General features: G+C 44.9%; 3 protein-coding genes across 5 annotated transcripts in view; 1 reads left to right on the plus strand and 2 right to left on the minus strand.

Annotated features, from left to right (window-relative positions):
* The window catches only part of rusc2 (RUN and SH3 domain containing 2), a 31,513-nt gene extending 30,681 nt beyond the window's left edge, over positions 1 to 832 (minus strand). For 2 of the 3 annotated variants that reach the window (XM_047329168.1, XM_047329167.1), the window contains exon 1: positions 420 to 831. The gene's annotated coding sequence lies outside the window, so the exon portion shown is untranslated. Of the gene's footprint in view, positions 1 to 419 lie in introns of all 3 variants that reach the window. The other variant, XM_047329166.1, reaches the window with a different exon arrangement.
* Positions 833 to 4,894: 4,062 nt separating this feature from the next.
* LOC118313931 (early nodulin-75-like) lies at positions 4,895 to 6,995 on the minus strand. Its single transcript, XM_047329295.1, has 4 exons — positions 6,822 to 6,995; positions 5,209 to 6,068; positions 5,050 to 5,127; positions 4,895 to 4,960 (listed from the first exon to the last, which is right to left on the minus strand). The coding sequence occupies exons 1-3, from the start codon at positions 6,993 to 6,995 to the stop codon at positions 5,067 to 5,069; spliced, it is 1,095 nt and encodes a 364-aa protein (XP_047185251.1). The 3' UTR covers positions 4,895 to 4,960; positions 5,050 to 5,066.
* A 2,803-nt stretch (positions 6,996 to 9,798) lies between these two features.
* LOC118313384 (protein unc-13 homolog B-like) overlaps positions 9,799 to 16,356 on the plus strand; it is a 121,575-nt gene continuing 115,017 nt past the window's right edge. Inside the window, exon 1 of the mRNA XM_047329251.1 lies at positions 9,799 to 9,975. Coding sequence (XP_047185207.1) covers positions 9,954 to 9,975 — 22 coding nt within the window. The 5' untranslated portion in view covers positions 9,799 to 9,953. The remainder of the gene's footprint in view (positions 9,976 to 16,356) is intronic.

Here is a 16,356-nt window from a genome sequence, read left to right on the forward strand (position 1 = left end):
GGCAGGCCGAACCCCATTTGCCCCATTTTCTTCCTTCTTAATAAATGTTCTTCCCGGAATCGACGAAATGTTTCTCCCGCGGCGAAACGGCGAAGGCGCCGATGGTGTGTCGGGAGGGACCGCTACCGGCCGCTGCCTTTGTGTCACCGCGTCAAATAACAACACACACACGTTGAAAAAAACAACACGAAGACAGCAGCTCACACAGCATCGTGATCCATAAATATCACATCTGAATTATTCTAACGATGATGATGACAAGGCGGAGAAGATCGGACAACATCAGCTGGAGGCGGCGGCGTCAAATGCTCTTGAACGAACGAAGCCTTTTTTTTTTTCTCTGCTCCCGTCCGCACAAAAACAATAAAACAATAAAAAAAAAAAAATCATCATGAAGCGCAAACGTGCGTCGCACTCACCTTGTGGCAGGTGGAGGAGGACGAGGACGAGTCGGAGGCCCGTTGTGTGAGTCCGAGTCCTTGACGCGTGGGAATAATGTGGAGCGGAGACTCACTGCGCACCAGCAGCAGGAGGAGGAGGATGATGAGGATGATGATGATGAAGAGCCGGTTCTGGGGCTGGGCCGGAGCCGCGCGTCAGCCTGAAGTCACAGCCGCTGGTCCCAGACCGACCGGATTACTTGACTAACCTCATCTGGTGAAGGGCTCAGACAGGATCCGATCCAATCCAATCCTGCTCTGCCGACCACAACAAAACCCACATAATAATCATGATAATAATAAGTGGAAAATTGTGACACGGAAGCACTTTTCAGCAGCACCAAGCAACCGGATGTTGATGTTTTCGCTAGCAAGTATGCTGCGCTAACGCTAGCGGCTAACGCCCGCGTTGTAAAGTGGAGTTGTGATTATTGACAACGGGTGTTTTCACACGAAGGTCATCGTGCGTCCTGACACGATGACGTTTGATTTCAAACAACCGTCAGTGAGTTTTGAGTGGCGCGCAGTTGCCGAAGCTAGCGTAGCTTCGCTAACGTAGCTTCGCTAACGTTAGTTCACGTGGATGCGTGACAGATGAACTGGAACCACAACACGGACGTTCAGGGCTATTTCGACTTGAATCTCGACATTTCCACTGCACTGTCGATACGTTAGATAAATAGGTAAAAATCTTCCCCCTCAGTAATAAAAAAGAAAAAACTTTTCTCCTTATGCCTGGCCTTGGAAGGGGAGGGGCTTGGAAGCTGATATTAGGGACCATCAATAAATTACTGTATGATTGACACAAAGACAGTTGGTTTGTCACGCTGACGCAAAAATATTAGTGAAGATTTATGCAAATGAAATAAGTACATTAAATTGGTTTTCATGTAGCATATTTATTTACATTACATTACATTTAAATTGATATAGTTGTAAAAATAATTGCAGTTTTTGTATAATTGCGTATTACTTACATTGCCCATCTACACACCTGTGCAACTATTCTCCTGTGCAATAAGGACCACAGCCGGCACAAATTATCCTCAGAGTTGAGTGTATGGAATGTGTTTTTATGTTGTTGCCAAATAATACTTCAAATCTTTATGGGCTACAGAAGAATCAGTTCAAAGAGTCCGATTCAAACTGATAAGATAAGACAAGATCAATTCAGATAAGATGAGATATATTCAAAAAAGACAAGAAATGATAAATTCAGATAAAATAAGATTAGATAATCATTAATTAGGATTAATGGAAATTTGTTGTTTTTACAGCAGCAAAGGCAATGGTAAAAAAAAGAAGCATCACATAAGCATGCTGTTTTTAGATATATGTAGATATATTTGATTTATTTGACCTTTCTCCTGAAAATGAATATTTATTTCAGATAAGGCAGATATTAATAAAGTGATCCATTCAAAAAAAAATAAATAAATATATATTTATATTGAATCACTGTCTTATTTTAAATCACAGGTTATACTTTTGAATGTGATAGTAAATGTAATAAGAGCAATAACTGTGCTTGGTCCAACATAAAATGTCTGTAATTCAGATTTCGTCCCTTACATCAAATGGGCTCCATCTACTGGCTGTGTTGAGTCACATCATTTACCACAGAGCAAATTTGGAACCTGCACTGCTGTAGAGACTATTAGACACAGCAGAGGCCAATATTTGCCAGTGCACACTGGCACACACACACACACACACACACACACACACACACACACAAACTGAGTGGTTTGAAAAGAAAAATGTTCTTTGTGAGTCATGAAGCTGCATATTCCAGAAACGCCCCAAGAGAGGCATTCAAGAGACAAGAATAACATTTTACATCTTCCTGCCGAGCGGCAGAGCTTTTAAAATGATGTCACTGCTCACGATGAAGACACGAGAAAGGTGTTAATGATTCTTCATGGAGTTTTATTCTCCTCTAAGAGCATTATCATTTGTAATTTGAGGTTGTTACCTTTGTAACTGGTTTTTTAATGTTTCCTGCAGTGTTCACACACCAGTGCAGTGGTTGAAGAGGACAGCATGCTCCCAGTTTAAAAAAAAAAAAAAGGACGGAAAAGCTGCACACTCATTACTCATATTTGATCTAAAGGAGTTCTATGATAATAATGATCAACTGTGGAGATTCTTATACATCTAAGGTCATATTCATCCAAAAGGGTGTTGAATACAACCGAGTCCAATTGCTCCTGATTCAACACCCTTGTGAATAATGATAATAATCATAATGAAAATCATAATCCTTATTAACAGAACACGTTTCAAGATTCACATGACAAAGTCCGAGTAGTTCTGAAAGTTAAAAGACAAAACAGGACAGGTGACCTGATAAAATTTGTCTCGCCTCCATAAGCAAACATAATTGAGGGGAAAAAATATGGGTTTTAATCAGATGTATGGGAATATTGAGTTGTGATATGAACTTTTTTTTTGTTTTGCACTTTTTGCACAGTTGAAAATCTGATCATTTTGTCTGGTGAATCTGCAATTACTGTGTTTTGCCACTTGGAAGCAGCACTGACATGAGGATTAGGATTCTTTATTTATAAATCCAGCACATACTCACATTTCTTTTTCTTAAGCTTGTGATCTGGACCAACTCCTGAGAAAAATATAATTGGTCTTTAATTGATAAATGTATTTATTCCCTTCTTTAGAAAAAATCCCAACTAAACTAGATCACAGATCCGTGTGGATTATAGGTGAAACCAATTGAGAATGAGAACTTTTTTAAAAATAAATTGAAAATAAATTTGACTAAATTTGCTAATCCACTAATATCTTAACTGATTTATAAATAACACACGTAAAACACATCTACCCAACTGAAGTGTGGTGCTTCTATGGCTGCTGTGTGTGGGAGAGCTTCAAGCAACAACAAAAAGTAAGGTTACAGGTCAATATGACATTTCAACCATGTTGTATATTAAACAATATAAGTGACAGCATCCAGTCATGGCTTTGAGCCCCTGGTAGCAAGCTACCAGCCTAGCTACAAGCCCCAGGCCCAGCAGGTTCCAAGCTACAAGTCCCAGCAGGAGCCCCCGGGCCCAGCAGGTTCCAATGCTTACAAACCGTGGTTTCAGAGAACTTTTAGTAACATTATCTGGTGTAGGCAGTGTTCAGTACACGGGTTCATAGCTGTTGAAGTGATGATGCTGGTCTATTTTGGTGCATACATTTAAAGGGCCAGAGAACTCCCAAATGAAATTGAAGCTAGGAAGGCAAATACACTAATGGGAGCCTTTAGCTGGGTAAGCAAATCTTCATATGCTGCTGGGCTACCTGTCAGAGCCAGTACATAGAGATACCTCCATTATAAAGACCTGGTGGAGAGGGTACGTAAATTCCTGGGCACATGAATCTCTCCGGACGTCACAAGGACTAACACCTTGTGAAGGACAGGAGAATGACCCTTTCCTTGTTTCCGTCCATCTAGAGATGTTCTGTGGAAAGTGCTCAAGGGATCACAGCCAGATGCGTGCATCAGGACTCATCCCACTCTGTTGCCCTGCGCTATAAAGACCTGCACTGCAAAGTTTAGAAATGTGCCATTAAATAAATCTCTAGAACTAACAATGTGACTCCTCACAAAATGCAATGAGTTTTTGGGTCAATTGTTATAATGTTAACATTAGCGATGGCAGCTGGGATACACTGTTGACTTTGGTACAGAAGGTTGGGGTTCAATTCCTGGTCATCCCAGTGTGGGACTTCATACTACCTCAATTTAATGAAAAGCTGGGTATGGTATAATTCAGCAACAAATGACACGTCCATAACCATGGAAGATGAACTGCATTTTCCATGCCGAGCTCACAGAAGGCTATAAAGTTGCTTAAAATAAATTTGATGAGTATCAGGCAGGGAAAACCACTGACCTTGGCTATGAGTTTTGCAGTGAGATTTACAAGAAATTGTGGATAGAGACCAAATTCACAAAAAAATCCAAAAGAAATCAAATGTAAGACACATTCAAATAGCCTGTCTTTTCATTCAGGGCCTGGAGCAGATTTGTTTTCAGCAGGCCTGCAGCTTCTTGCGAGGGGAGATGCTTGAGGAGGCTATAGTCCTCGAGGAAAGACTTTGTTCAGGCTGTTCTAGGCAGAAGATGAGACTGTATTTCGTCCAGCCTCGTGTCAGGAGGAAAACTACAAATCTGGACAATTCCGAGCAAGACTCCTCTCACATGAAAAATGATAATTTCAGGAGTGGTCCTACACTCGTTCAGGAAAGCTGGTTTTGCATGTTACAATTACTAAACCATGTTCACTAGCCAGCAGTCCCTCAAAGCTTTTGCTGGCACATGGAATACTTTTAAACCCATTTGCTGCCCATCCTTGCAACATCGTCATGAAAAAACCCCCACCCTCCATACGATACCTTGAGAACAATCAACTGAAGTTTAAATGAGTGAGATTTCCACACATCTGTAACAATAGCCATTTTATTTCTCAGGACTCATGGTACAAGTTCATTAGTTGAAACACTGCCAACAGCTGAAAAGAGAAGTCAGGTCATTAGTGAGCTTTGACCAAGTGCAGGAAAGACATTTTATCATTTAAGAAAACTAGAATTTTACTCTCACCTTCCAAGAATTGTGCTCTAGTTGAGTCTGTAGCCCAATCTTCCTTTGTTTTCATTGTTGAGATGGTTCCCGCTCATTCTAAGAGGGAAAAATCACAACACTATGAGAAATAACTTAACTTAGAAATGGAGAGAAAATTTTAAAGTAAGGCAGACTCACCCAGTTGAATACCTCTGGGCCTGCTGGGCCTGCTGGGCCTGCTGGGCCTGCTGGGCCTGCTGGGCCTGCTGGTAGCGTGGGGCCTGCTGGGCCTGCTGGTAGCGTGGGGCCCGCTGGGCCTGCTGGTAGCGTGGGGCCCGCTGGGCCTGCTGGTAGCGTGGGGCCCGCTGGGCCTGGGGCCGCTGGGCCTGGTAGCGTGGGGGCCGCTGGGCCTGGTAGCGTGGAGCCCGCTGGGCCTGGGGCTTGTAGCGTGGAACCTGCTGGGCCTGGGGCGCCTGGGGCGGCTGGGGCTTGTAGCGTGGAACCTGCTGGGCCTGGGGCGCCTGGGGCGGCTGGGGCTTGTAGCGTGGAACCTGCTGGGCCTGGGGCGCCTGGGGCTGCTGGGGCTTGTAGCGTGGAACCTGCTGGGCCTGGGGCGGCTGGGGCTGCTGGGGCTTGTAGCGTGGAACCTGCTGGGCCTGGGGCGGCTGGGGCTGCTGGGGCTGCTGGGGCTTGTAGCGTGGAACCTGCTGGGCCTGGGGCGGCTGGGGCTGCTGGGGCTGCTGGGGCTTGTAGCGTGGAACCTGCTGGGCCTGGGGCGGCTGGGGCTGCTGGGGCTTGTAGCGTGGAACCTGCTGGGCCTGGGGCGGCTGGGGCTGCTGGGGCTTGTAGCGTGGAACCTGCTGGGCCTGGGGCGGCTGGGGCTGCTGGGGCTGCTGGGGCTTGTAGCGTGGAACCTGCTGGGCCTGGGGCGGCTGGGGCTGCTGGGGCTTGTAGCGTGGAACCTGCTGGGCCTGGGGCGGCTGGGGCTGCTGGGACTTGTAGCGTGGAACCTGCTGGGCCTGGGGCGGCTGTGGCTGCTGTGGCTGGTAGCTTGGAACCTGGTGGGCCTGGGGCGGCTGTGGCTGCTGTGGCTGGTAGCTTGGAACCTGCTGGGCCTGGGGCGGCTGTGGCTGCTGTGGCTGGTAGCTTGGAACCTGCTGGGCCTGGGGCGGCTGTGGCTGCTGTGGCTGGTAGCTTGGAACCTGCTGGGCCTTGTAGCTTGGAACCTGCTGGGGCGGCTGTGGCTGCTGTGGCTGGTAGCTTGGAACCTGCTGGGCCTTGTAGCTTGGAACCTGCTGGGCCTTGTAGCTTGGAACCTGCTGGGCCTTGTAGCTTGGAACCTGCTGGGCCTTGTAGCTTGGAACCTGCTGGGCCTTGTAGCTTGGAACCTGCTGGGCCTTGTAGCTTGGAACCTGCTGGGCCTTGTAGCTTGGAACCTGCTGGGCCTTGTAGCTTGGAACCTGCTGGGCCTTGTAGCTTGGAACCTGCTGGGCCTTGTAGCTTGGAACCTGCTGGGCCTTGTAGCTTGGAACCTGCTGGGCCTTGTAGCTTGGAACCTGCTGGGCCTTGTAGCTTGGAACCTGCTGGGCCTTGTAGCTTGGAACCTGCTGGGCCTTGTAGCTTGGAACCTGCTGGGCCTTGTAGCTTGGAACCTGCTGGGCCTTGTAGCTTGGAACCTGCTGGGGCTTGTAGCTTGGAACCTGCTGGGGCTTGTAGCTTGGAACCTGCTGGGGCTTGTAGCTTGGAACCTGCTGGGGCTTGTAGCTTGGAACCTGCTGGGCCTGGGGCTGCTGGGGCTTGTAGCTTGGAACCTGCTGGGCCTGGGGCTGCTGGGGCTTGTAGCTTGGAACCTGCTGGGTCTGGGGCTGCTGGGGCTTGTAGCTTGGAACCTGCTGGGTCTGGGGCTGCTGGGGCTTGTAGCTTGGAACCTGCTCGGCCTGGGGCTGCTGGGGCTTGTAGCTTGGAACCATGGGCAGGTTGCCCATGTTCCAAATGTCAGTCTCAAAACCATGATTGGATGCTGTCAATAAATCATTAGTCACTTACATTGTTTAATATACAATATGGTTGAAGTGTCATATTGACCTGTAACCTTACTTTTTGTTGTTGCTTGAAGCTCTCCCACACACAGCAGCCATAGAAGCACCACACTACAAAGTAAAGTCACATTGAGAAACAGCAAGTTTAAGAATTTCAGACATTCTTCCACAATGAACTATTGAGCACAGAAGGTGCTGAATTACTTAACAAGTTACCGTGTAAACAGTCCCATGGCTTCAGCCAGAGATGAGATCAAATGCAACTTGAAATGCCTCTATCTGACTTCCGCTGACCCAAAATGACCAGAAGTCTGTCCGTCTCTCTTCCACAGTGGTGCAGTGGTAGGAAATCTGCAGCACAGCCATTTTAAATTGTTGAGCAGCCAATCAGAGCTCTCTGTTGCTAAAAGGTTGATTGGAAACAATTGGAGGAGCAACAGGGCTGCGCTCATTTTCATACAGGTGTTTTCAAAAGAAACCCCTCATCGCTATCTGAATAACCACATACAGGAAATCAGGCCTCATCAAAGTTTCTACAACTTTTTATTTCACTGAAAGAAAGTGGCATCATTTAGTCACAGTATAAGTTGTAAGTCTTGTTCCACTGTCTCAAAAGCGCTCATACTTTCTTTACTTGAAGGACTGATCATATGCACCTTTCAGAACTGTAAGTCACTTTGATTTATGTCAAATCGAAGCTTGATGTAATCATGAAAACATCGCACCAATCTGCAGCAATAAACTTGGCTGTGGGTGTACTTTTTGAAAAAAAGTCATGTTTAATAGCCTCAACGACCCTTGTACTGTGTTTCAGATATTGTGTGGTTCCTCTGTTTTGCTTGTATTACACAGGTTGTGTTCATTCTGCAGGTCAGTCATGAATCTCATCACACCTCTAGTTGTCTGCCTGTTTCATTTCTTTCATTTTTAAAATTTTTAAGCTGAAGATGAGTGGAATAGCCTAACAAGGTTTGTAAGCAGTGCAACATTTGTGTACAGTTAAACCCCACAAGACTCCTCTAACCATCCAGCCCAAAAATAATATATAATGTAAGCTGAATTACAATCTACAAAAGTTTTTTTTTAAATTGCTCTGTGCTTTGCATAAATACTTGCACTACTGTCCTGCCATACTGTATTTCATAATGCATATATATACTGTATATATATCTGTCTTTATCCACCACACCTGTGCATTTTTAGATGTCTTTTTTTTACCTCAGTCAAAACCACTGCAAATTTTAACCTTTCATTTATTTTTCTATTTTTATGATATATAATGCTATAATTCCTTTTTGTCTCTTCCCTGATGCATTTTTAACCCTTGCTACTGTTGTAACAAGTGAATTTCCCCGGCGTGTGATTAATAAAACGATTCATCTTATCTTATCTCATCCCGTCTCATCTCATCTCATCTCTTCTCATCTCAACTCATCTAATCTCATCCCATCCCATTTTATCTCATCTCATCTCATCTCATCTCATCTCATCTCATCTCTTCTCATTTGATCTCATCTCATCTCTTCTCATTTCATTTCATTTCATCTCATCTCATCTCATCTCATCTCATCTCTTCTCATTTGATCTCATCTCATCTCATCTCATTTCATTTCATTTCATCTCATCTCATCTCTTCTCATCTCATCTCATCTCATCTCATCTCACTCTCCTCATCTCATCTCATCTCACTCTCCTCATCTCATCTCATCTCATCTCATCTCATCTCACTCTCCTCATCTCATCTCATCTCATCTCACTCTCCTCATCTCATCTCATCTCATCTCTTCTCATCTCATCTCTTCTCTTCTCATCTCTTCTCATCTCTTCTCATCTCATCTCATCTCATCTCATCTCTTCTCATCTCATCTCATCTCATCTGTTCTCATTTCATTTCATCTCATCTCATCTCTTCTCATTTGATCTCATCTCATCTCTTCTCATTTCATCTCATCTCATCTCATCTCTTCTCATTTGATCTCATCTCATCTCTTCTCATTTCATCTCATCTCATCTCATCTCTTCTCATTTGATCTCATCTCATCTCTTCTCATTTCATCTCATCTCATCTCTTCTCAGCTCAGCTCATCTCATCTCATCTCTTCTCATCTCATCTCTTCTCATCTCATCTCATCTCATCTCTTCTCATTTCATTTCATCTCATCTCATCTCATCTCTTCTCATTTGATCTCATCTCATCTCTTCTCATTTCATCTCATCTCATCTCATCTCTTCTCATTTGATCTCATCTCATCTCTTCTCATTTCATCTCATCTCATCTCTTCTCATCTCTTCTCATTTCATCTCATCTCTTCTCATTTCATCTCATTTCATCTCATTTCATCTCATCTCTTCTCATTTCATCTCATCTCTTCTCTTCTCATTTCATCTCATCTCATCTCATCTCATCTCATCTTTCAGAAACAAATTGACAAATAAGAAATAAAAGTGAGAGTGGCCTTTTGGTCAACACACCTAAATCACCACTTGAGTGACCTACCACTTCTGTACCTGATTTTTATTTATCTACATGACTGTAGTTTTCTGATGTATTATATGCTTTGCGGTGACCGTTCCAAATCCCCACGCTCATCTCAGTCCTTGAACGCAGCGCAGAGAGCCGCCCCCCCCCCCCCACCGGTTCTTCTCCGCCGGCAGTGAGTCGGTCTCTGCCGGTGACAGTCGTCCCTCGAACCCTCAGGAGGACCCTCCCCCCCTCCTCCTCCTCCTCCTCCTCCCCCCTGCTGGATTTTACACCTGTTTCACATCTGTTCATATTTTTCTTCATTATTTTTCATTTGATTGCATGTTTCCACCATGAAGCGGAAAGTGAGCGACGCGTGTGGATGACGGACCGAGCGACCGACGGTGCAACAGGCGGCCGCGCTGCGAACTCCAACTGCCACCATGTCCCTGCTGTGCGTCCGAGGTGAGGCTCTGGTGTCGCAGGGACGTTGTTGTTCATCAGTAGAAGAGGGGAAACGGTCCGATGGAGCAGGAGCACTGGATGAGGAGATGATTGACGCAATTTTGTTTTGGGGAAATTTGGTAAAAAATATCACAGCACACAACTTCCCGACACAAACATTTGGGTATGGCATCACGAGGATGAGGGATGTGGATATAGAGGATGCACATATGATTTACAATATGGATTCAGAAACTGGGTTATTGGGTTATTGTTCACAAAAAAAGCTCTTACAATTTTTACAATTTTAAAATTTTATTTTCCTGGTCAAATTTAAGGGATCCATACGAACAAAAAAATGAATATCGGTCCTATGTATTGTTATTGTCATAGACAAACTGGACACACACACACACACACACACATGACTGTATATGAGCAAGAAGCAAACTAATCTGTGATGTAGGTCAGTTTGAGAAAAAATGGTTTATTGTCGCTTCTAGAATCATATTTAATTGTTCAGTTCTTTTTCAATTTGTTTGGGTGCGCTGTACTTTTTGTGAAGTGTCCAGTGGGATCCACTGAGGTTGGTTCACACTGATATACTGATTCCGCCCCTGTTCATGTGCTGACCCTCAAAACATCCTACACATGAATTCAATGCTCATCCGTTCTTCATCCCGTCGCAAGAAAAAAAAGACAGAAGTTTATTCAAAGTTGATGTGAGGCTTCGGCAAGCGGAGTTTCATGTTTCATCTCTCATCTTCTCTTTCCATCCCTTTTGATTTGTTTTAAAATATGAACGATTTCTCGAGGAAGCAGCTAAATCACCTTATTCAGCTTCTTTCTGTGATGTTGACATTGTTACTGATATTTAAAGTTTAAAAAACAACAACTATATATATATATGTGTGTGTGTGTGTGTGTGTTTCCTTGGGAAGTTTTGTTGTGTCTCATGGCAGCAGTGAGGTTCTGCGGTCAGTTGTCTTAGAACCTCTCCGATGCATCTGCTTCATTCTTCCTGAAATATAAACAGAGACTTTTTTGGGGGGGAAAAAAGTACACATTAGTGGAACCTGCAGATGTTGGATTGTCTGGAGGCAGTGGAGACCGGACGTCGCTGGTGCTGCCGACGTGCCCTCAAGCAAGAGACTCGATCAGCGGGCAACCGGCGGATGTGTTCGTGGCTGAGAGAATATGAAACAACAACAACAACAACAACAACAACAACCAAAACTCCAGGATGTTCATATTGAGACGGATGAAGTTTTTGGTTCGTTTGTTCCTTCCTAATTTGCCACCACCTAATTCTACAGTTTGGCTCATTTCCAGACCCCAAATTGCTCGTCCCTCACAGACGCTGATTGATTTTCACTTGTTGTCTGCCTGTATCTCCCCCCCCTCAGCCCGCCCCCCCCCCCCCCCGGCGTATTGTTCTCCCGCTGATCGTTTTCTGACCATTTCTCATCTCGGGTGGCGTCGAGCCGAGCGCCGCCCGGGGCTGGAAGGCGGCCACCCACCGAACTCTCTCCATTACAGACTGATGAGATGGATGGGGGGGGGGGGGGGGGGGTGGTTGACAGGGTCTGAGGCTTGGAGGGACGTGGTGGGTGAAGCGCAGCTGGGTCGCAGCGCTGCTCGGCCAAGTGGAATTTAGAAAGCGGACCATGGTTTAATTTCACATCTCGCAGAGAGATTGATGGAGAATGTGGCTCGTGTTCCCCTGTGACAGTGGTAGAAGACGGGTCAGGCTTTTCTTTTCTGGATTCTGACTCGGCGCTTGAGCTGGATGATGCCCCCCCCCCCCAAAAAAAAAAACTAAAACAAGCAACAAATCTATAGCAATACTTCTTTTTGTTTTATCATTTATCACGATAACAATATTGGATTCAGGGATTATTGTCGCAGACTCATCATGACAGTCGCTATTTCAAAGGAACTTTGACCTTTTGCTTTTTATTCAGCAGTTTTCAGACATGAACTCTGGGAAAAAGTCATAAAAATTGGGTTTGGACATTTTGCGGAGTTTGCCGCTCAGATATGAAGAACGCAGATAGATACAACGATAGATAGATGCGACGATACAAGGATAGAAAGATAGATAGATAGACAGATAGATGGATAGATAGATGGACAGATACCTGTAGATAGACAGATAGATAGATAGGATAGAGAGACAGATAGACAGATAGATAGATAGATAGATAGATAGATAGATAGATAGATAGATGGATAAACAGATAGATAGATAGATAGATAGATGGATAGATGGATGGACAGATAGATAGACAGATGGATAGATAGACAGATAGATAGATAGAAGGATAGATAGATAGATAGTCAGTGGTCTTCTGTGATCAGGACCCAGCGGGTGATTGTCCGAGGCCGGACGCGTTCACACCGACAGGATGATTTCCGGGAACGCCGCTCCCTCGCCGGGAATCTTCCATTCCCGGAAAAGTTCACTAGGGTGGCTGGAGTGTTTTCACAACTCGTGTCCACCGTCCCCAACCAAGTGTTTGACCAGTATGAGATTCAGACAATCTAGTCTGTGGAAAAGTGGATCTGTAGGTGGAAGTCCAGAACATGTTGTGTGTAATTTGATGGAACAAAAAAAAAAATACATTTTTCTGTCAATTCCATCAACCATATTAATCCCCTGTAGAAAAGTAATCAGTGTGGCATCACTTTTTTTTTTTTGTGCTTCGTCACGTCAGTGTTGGCAAACGCACACACTTCCTGAAATGATTAATGCCGGTGTCTCTAATGATTAATGTTAATGTGGTTGTCGGGGCGACGGTGAGACAGTTTGGCGAACCTGCGCCTAGGCCCTCTCCCTGATCAAAGGGTCCTCGTTTCCTGTATGCATCTGAAAGGATTTTTTTTATTTTTTTTGGAGTCACCAGATGTTGTAGGTGAGGACGGACCAGGTCCGATGTGCTGGAATGACGGGGACACGAGTAAAGCTTCGGCCACGGCCCGTCTGGGAGGAGGGGGGGTGGGGATAGAAGAGGGAATAATCCCCTGGCCATCTGCTGCTGTTGTTGCTCCCCTGTGTGTGTGTGTGTGTGTGTGTGTGTGTGTGTGTGTGTGTGTGTGTGTGTGTGTGTGTGTGTGTGTGTGTGTGTGTGTGTGTGTGTGTGTGTGTGTGTGTGTGTGTGTGTGTGTGTGTGTGTGTGTGTGTGTGTGTGTGTGTGTGTGTGTGTGTGTGTGTGTGTGTGTGTGGCACTGTGACTCACGCGGGACATGGAATTCACTTCCTCCTTCTCGTTCCCCGTCCCTTTCACGATGGTGCTACTTCCTGGTGTCGGCCACTTGTCAGACTCCGGCGTGAAATACACGACTATTGATTTTGAAGTTTTCCATGTTTTTTCTATTTAATTTTTTGATTTATTGAGAGAACTGGCACCAGTGAAGATTTGAAATTTGAGCCCAAACAAACCAAAATAAAAAAAGGTAATGAATTGCTTCATCTCCAGTTCGGCTGAGAAAGTTTTAATAAGCGTCGCTCAGCGCTTCTGCAGCGTGACATTAACACAAAGACATAGAGTGATTTCCGTTACACTAAATCTTGTGTGAGCACATCACATCTCAGAGTTGGACACATACCGATGAAGGTTTTTAGATAAAGTCCTAACACACACACACACACGGAGAGGAAGCTCATAAACATGTCACTGTACATCACGGAGGCTGAGACGGGAGCGAGCAATTTCAATTTTTTTTAATCAAGAAACGATTAAAACTAAATTAACGAGTGACGTGGGCGTCCACGGCCAAACTACATCCAATAACTGAGCTGTGATAATATCAGCGAATTATGATATTAGACAAAGTTCATGATCACACAGGGCTCAGTTGGCGGCCATGTTGGATTGTTAAACCGTCTCCTACCTGGATCAGTGTGCGTTTGGCCTCTACTGTAAACACATGCGGGCTTCCGTAGTTTTTCCTCATGCCAGTGGCATTAGTGTTATAATGGCTTCACCGGGGATTAGTGGGAAAACTGGACTTGTCCGCATGAATTCACCGTGAGCTCAAACACACCTGAGTCGTGTGTGTGTGTGTGTGTGTGTGTGTGTGTGTGTGTGTGTGTGTGTGTGTGTGTGTGTGTGTGTGTGTGTGTGTGTGTGTGTGTGTGTGTGTGTGTGTGTGTGTGTGTGTGTGTGTGTGTGTGTGTGTGTGTGTGTGTGTGTGTGTGTGTGTGTGACAAACACGCACCAACACAAAGATTTATAATAGTTGTATTCATTGGGTTGGCTTTATTAGGAGGGTCTGCCATTTAATGAAAGGGAAAGGGTTTTAATGACATGGCCACCAGGTTTCCAACCTCACACACACACACACCGAGTGGAAGGACTGGAGCTATGAATAGAATCCCACCGTCTGGCCTCTTGTAATGACACTGCTCCGCGGCCGTCTGCCTGCTGAGGGTGGCAGGTCCGTGGTGGTGAACGAGTGAGGAGCACACGATGAGCGTGGTGTGATGCTCGATAAGGAATGTTCTGCTTCGCTGACTGATACGAGAGAGAGAAATCCTTATACCTTTTGCAAAGGAGGGGTGTTTCCACCCGTGTCTGTTTGCTGGGAATTGGGAAGAAGCTGTTGCATCTTAGTTTAGATAAAGATTAATTGGCGGATCCCGAATTATATGTACATTTTTTTCCCCCTTTCTGCAACATACGGCATTTTTTTTAATTTTGCATGTATTATGATTTTAAAAATCTGGCATATTTTGTGGCCTGATATTAATTTGTGTACAATTTGGTGCAGATCCGAATGAAAATCAGAATCTAGAATGTTTTGAAAGCCCCTGAACTAGGAACACAACCTTTGACTGTCTACCACATACAGCAGTTTTTTTAACAATAACTTTTTAAAAAAATAAGTTCATAATAAAGTGTCACTGGTATTTTTACATTAGTTTGGCACGATTCATGTTTCATAGTCTGTAATTGAGTACAAATAGAAAGATTTTACAGTATGGTAACTAGATGGTGAGAAAAAAAATGAAGGTGGAAGAGGAAAAAAAAATAAGGAAGTGGCTTTTCTTTTGTCATTCTCTTCCGTTAAACTTGTTCAATCACCATTACACAGAGAATGAATCATTGATCTAAACCATTCATGGATGAGAAGCGGTTGAATCGTGGCACGTATTCAGATGCAGGCAGTGTCTGACCCCCTCAGGGCTCTCGCCGCATGAGGCCTGGTTCCGTTGAGGTGCACACTTCAGTGTGTCGTCTGTCCGCGAGGACCAGAGGCTCAAAATCGTCTTTAATTCACCTGTGAGAGGTTTTTATTTTTTTCCTCCCGAGCTTCAAAGCGGCACTTTCACATGTCGCTTCAAAGAGATGAAACCAGAACCAGCAGAGAGGCCGCTAAGTGGTCGCAGTCGTAGCTCCAATCTAATGAAGAGGAGAGAATGTCATCGGCGTACAGTGGGAAATTACATTCAATCATTTTGGCTTTGTAATACTGTCGACTGTCATACGTCTTCAAAGTCGGGCTAAATTTAGCGTCTGTATTGACGGCGGGTAGCTTCGTTGTGGTGCTGTAACACTTGTGAGTTGTGTATGGGCAAGGAGAATGCTGTGTACAAAACATGTTGACATAAATTGGTCATAGAAATCATGAAAAAAATGATTAATACAAGATTAAAATTTGTAAAACAATAAATAATTGAAATTGAAGGGAAAAGTCTTCTCTCTTTGCTTCTTGGGAGATTGTACCTGTGTGCATGATCGTGTGAGTGTGTGTGTTTGCTTAAGATTCGTTCGCAGTGTAAAAAAAAACCCCTAACTATTAATAGTGGACCATCTGTAGCATGACATAATATTTCTGAAACAGAGCAGCTCTGCAGCAGCAGGTTTTAATCTATAATCCACGACTCATCATGTCTGTCCACCGTGGCTTTCCTCTGTATCGAAGCAATTTCAAAAGCAGCGAATGCTCCGTAAGTTAAATAAGTTCCTTTAGTGGATAAAAACCTACATTTTTTTCCACTCTACCGTCTCTCTTTGTTGTTCGCCCACGGCACAATGCACCATGAGTCTGCGAGGTTTCAGCCCTGCTTAAAGCATTAACACTGAGAGATTATCCCACCGGCCGAACGCTCGCTCGCTCACTCGATCACCAGCAGCACGCATCCTCATTCAACCACTCCGTTGGTCACGTGTCCGATATCTGGCCTGCTTTACTACCTCTGACCGAGCCCGCCCTGTTGTCCGCCCGCTTTCCTTCCATGTGGCCGAGAGCCATGCTGACCTGACCTCGGTGCTTAGCACCGAAGTGTGACACTGACCCGGGAGTGATTTGTCTCTTAGACTGATTGTAAAGTGCCGCTGCTGAATGTTCCGTCGGCGCAGTCCTCTGACATTTGGTTTGATATTTGATTTATCTGGA

Source organism: Scophthalmus maximus, chromosome 19 (assembly GCF_022379125.1).
Source record: "Scophthalmus maximus strain ysfricsl-2021 chromosome 19, ASM2237912v1, whole genome shotgun sequence".
Classification (NCBI taxonomy): domain Eukaryota; kingdom Metazoa; phylum Chordata; class Actinopteri; order Pleuronectiformes; family Scophthalmidae; genus Scophthalmus; species Scophthalmus maximus.

Coding starts and splice junctions, on each gene's coding strand:
- LOC118313931 (XM_047329295.1), bottom strand. CDS start 6,995: ATGGGCAACCTGCCCATGGTTCCAAGCTACAAGCCCCAGCAGCCCCAG. Junction 6,069..6,821: donor AGCAGCCCCAGGCCCAGCAG/GTTCCAAGCTAC, acceptor CAGGCCCACCAG/GTTCCAAGCTACCAGCCACA. Junction 5,128..5,208: donor GCCCAGAGGTATTCAACTGG/GTGAGTCTGCCT, acceptor TTTCCCTCTTAG/AATGAGCGGGAACCATCTCA.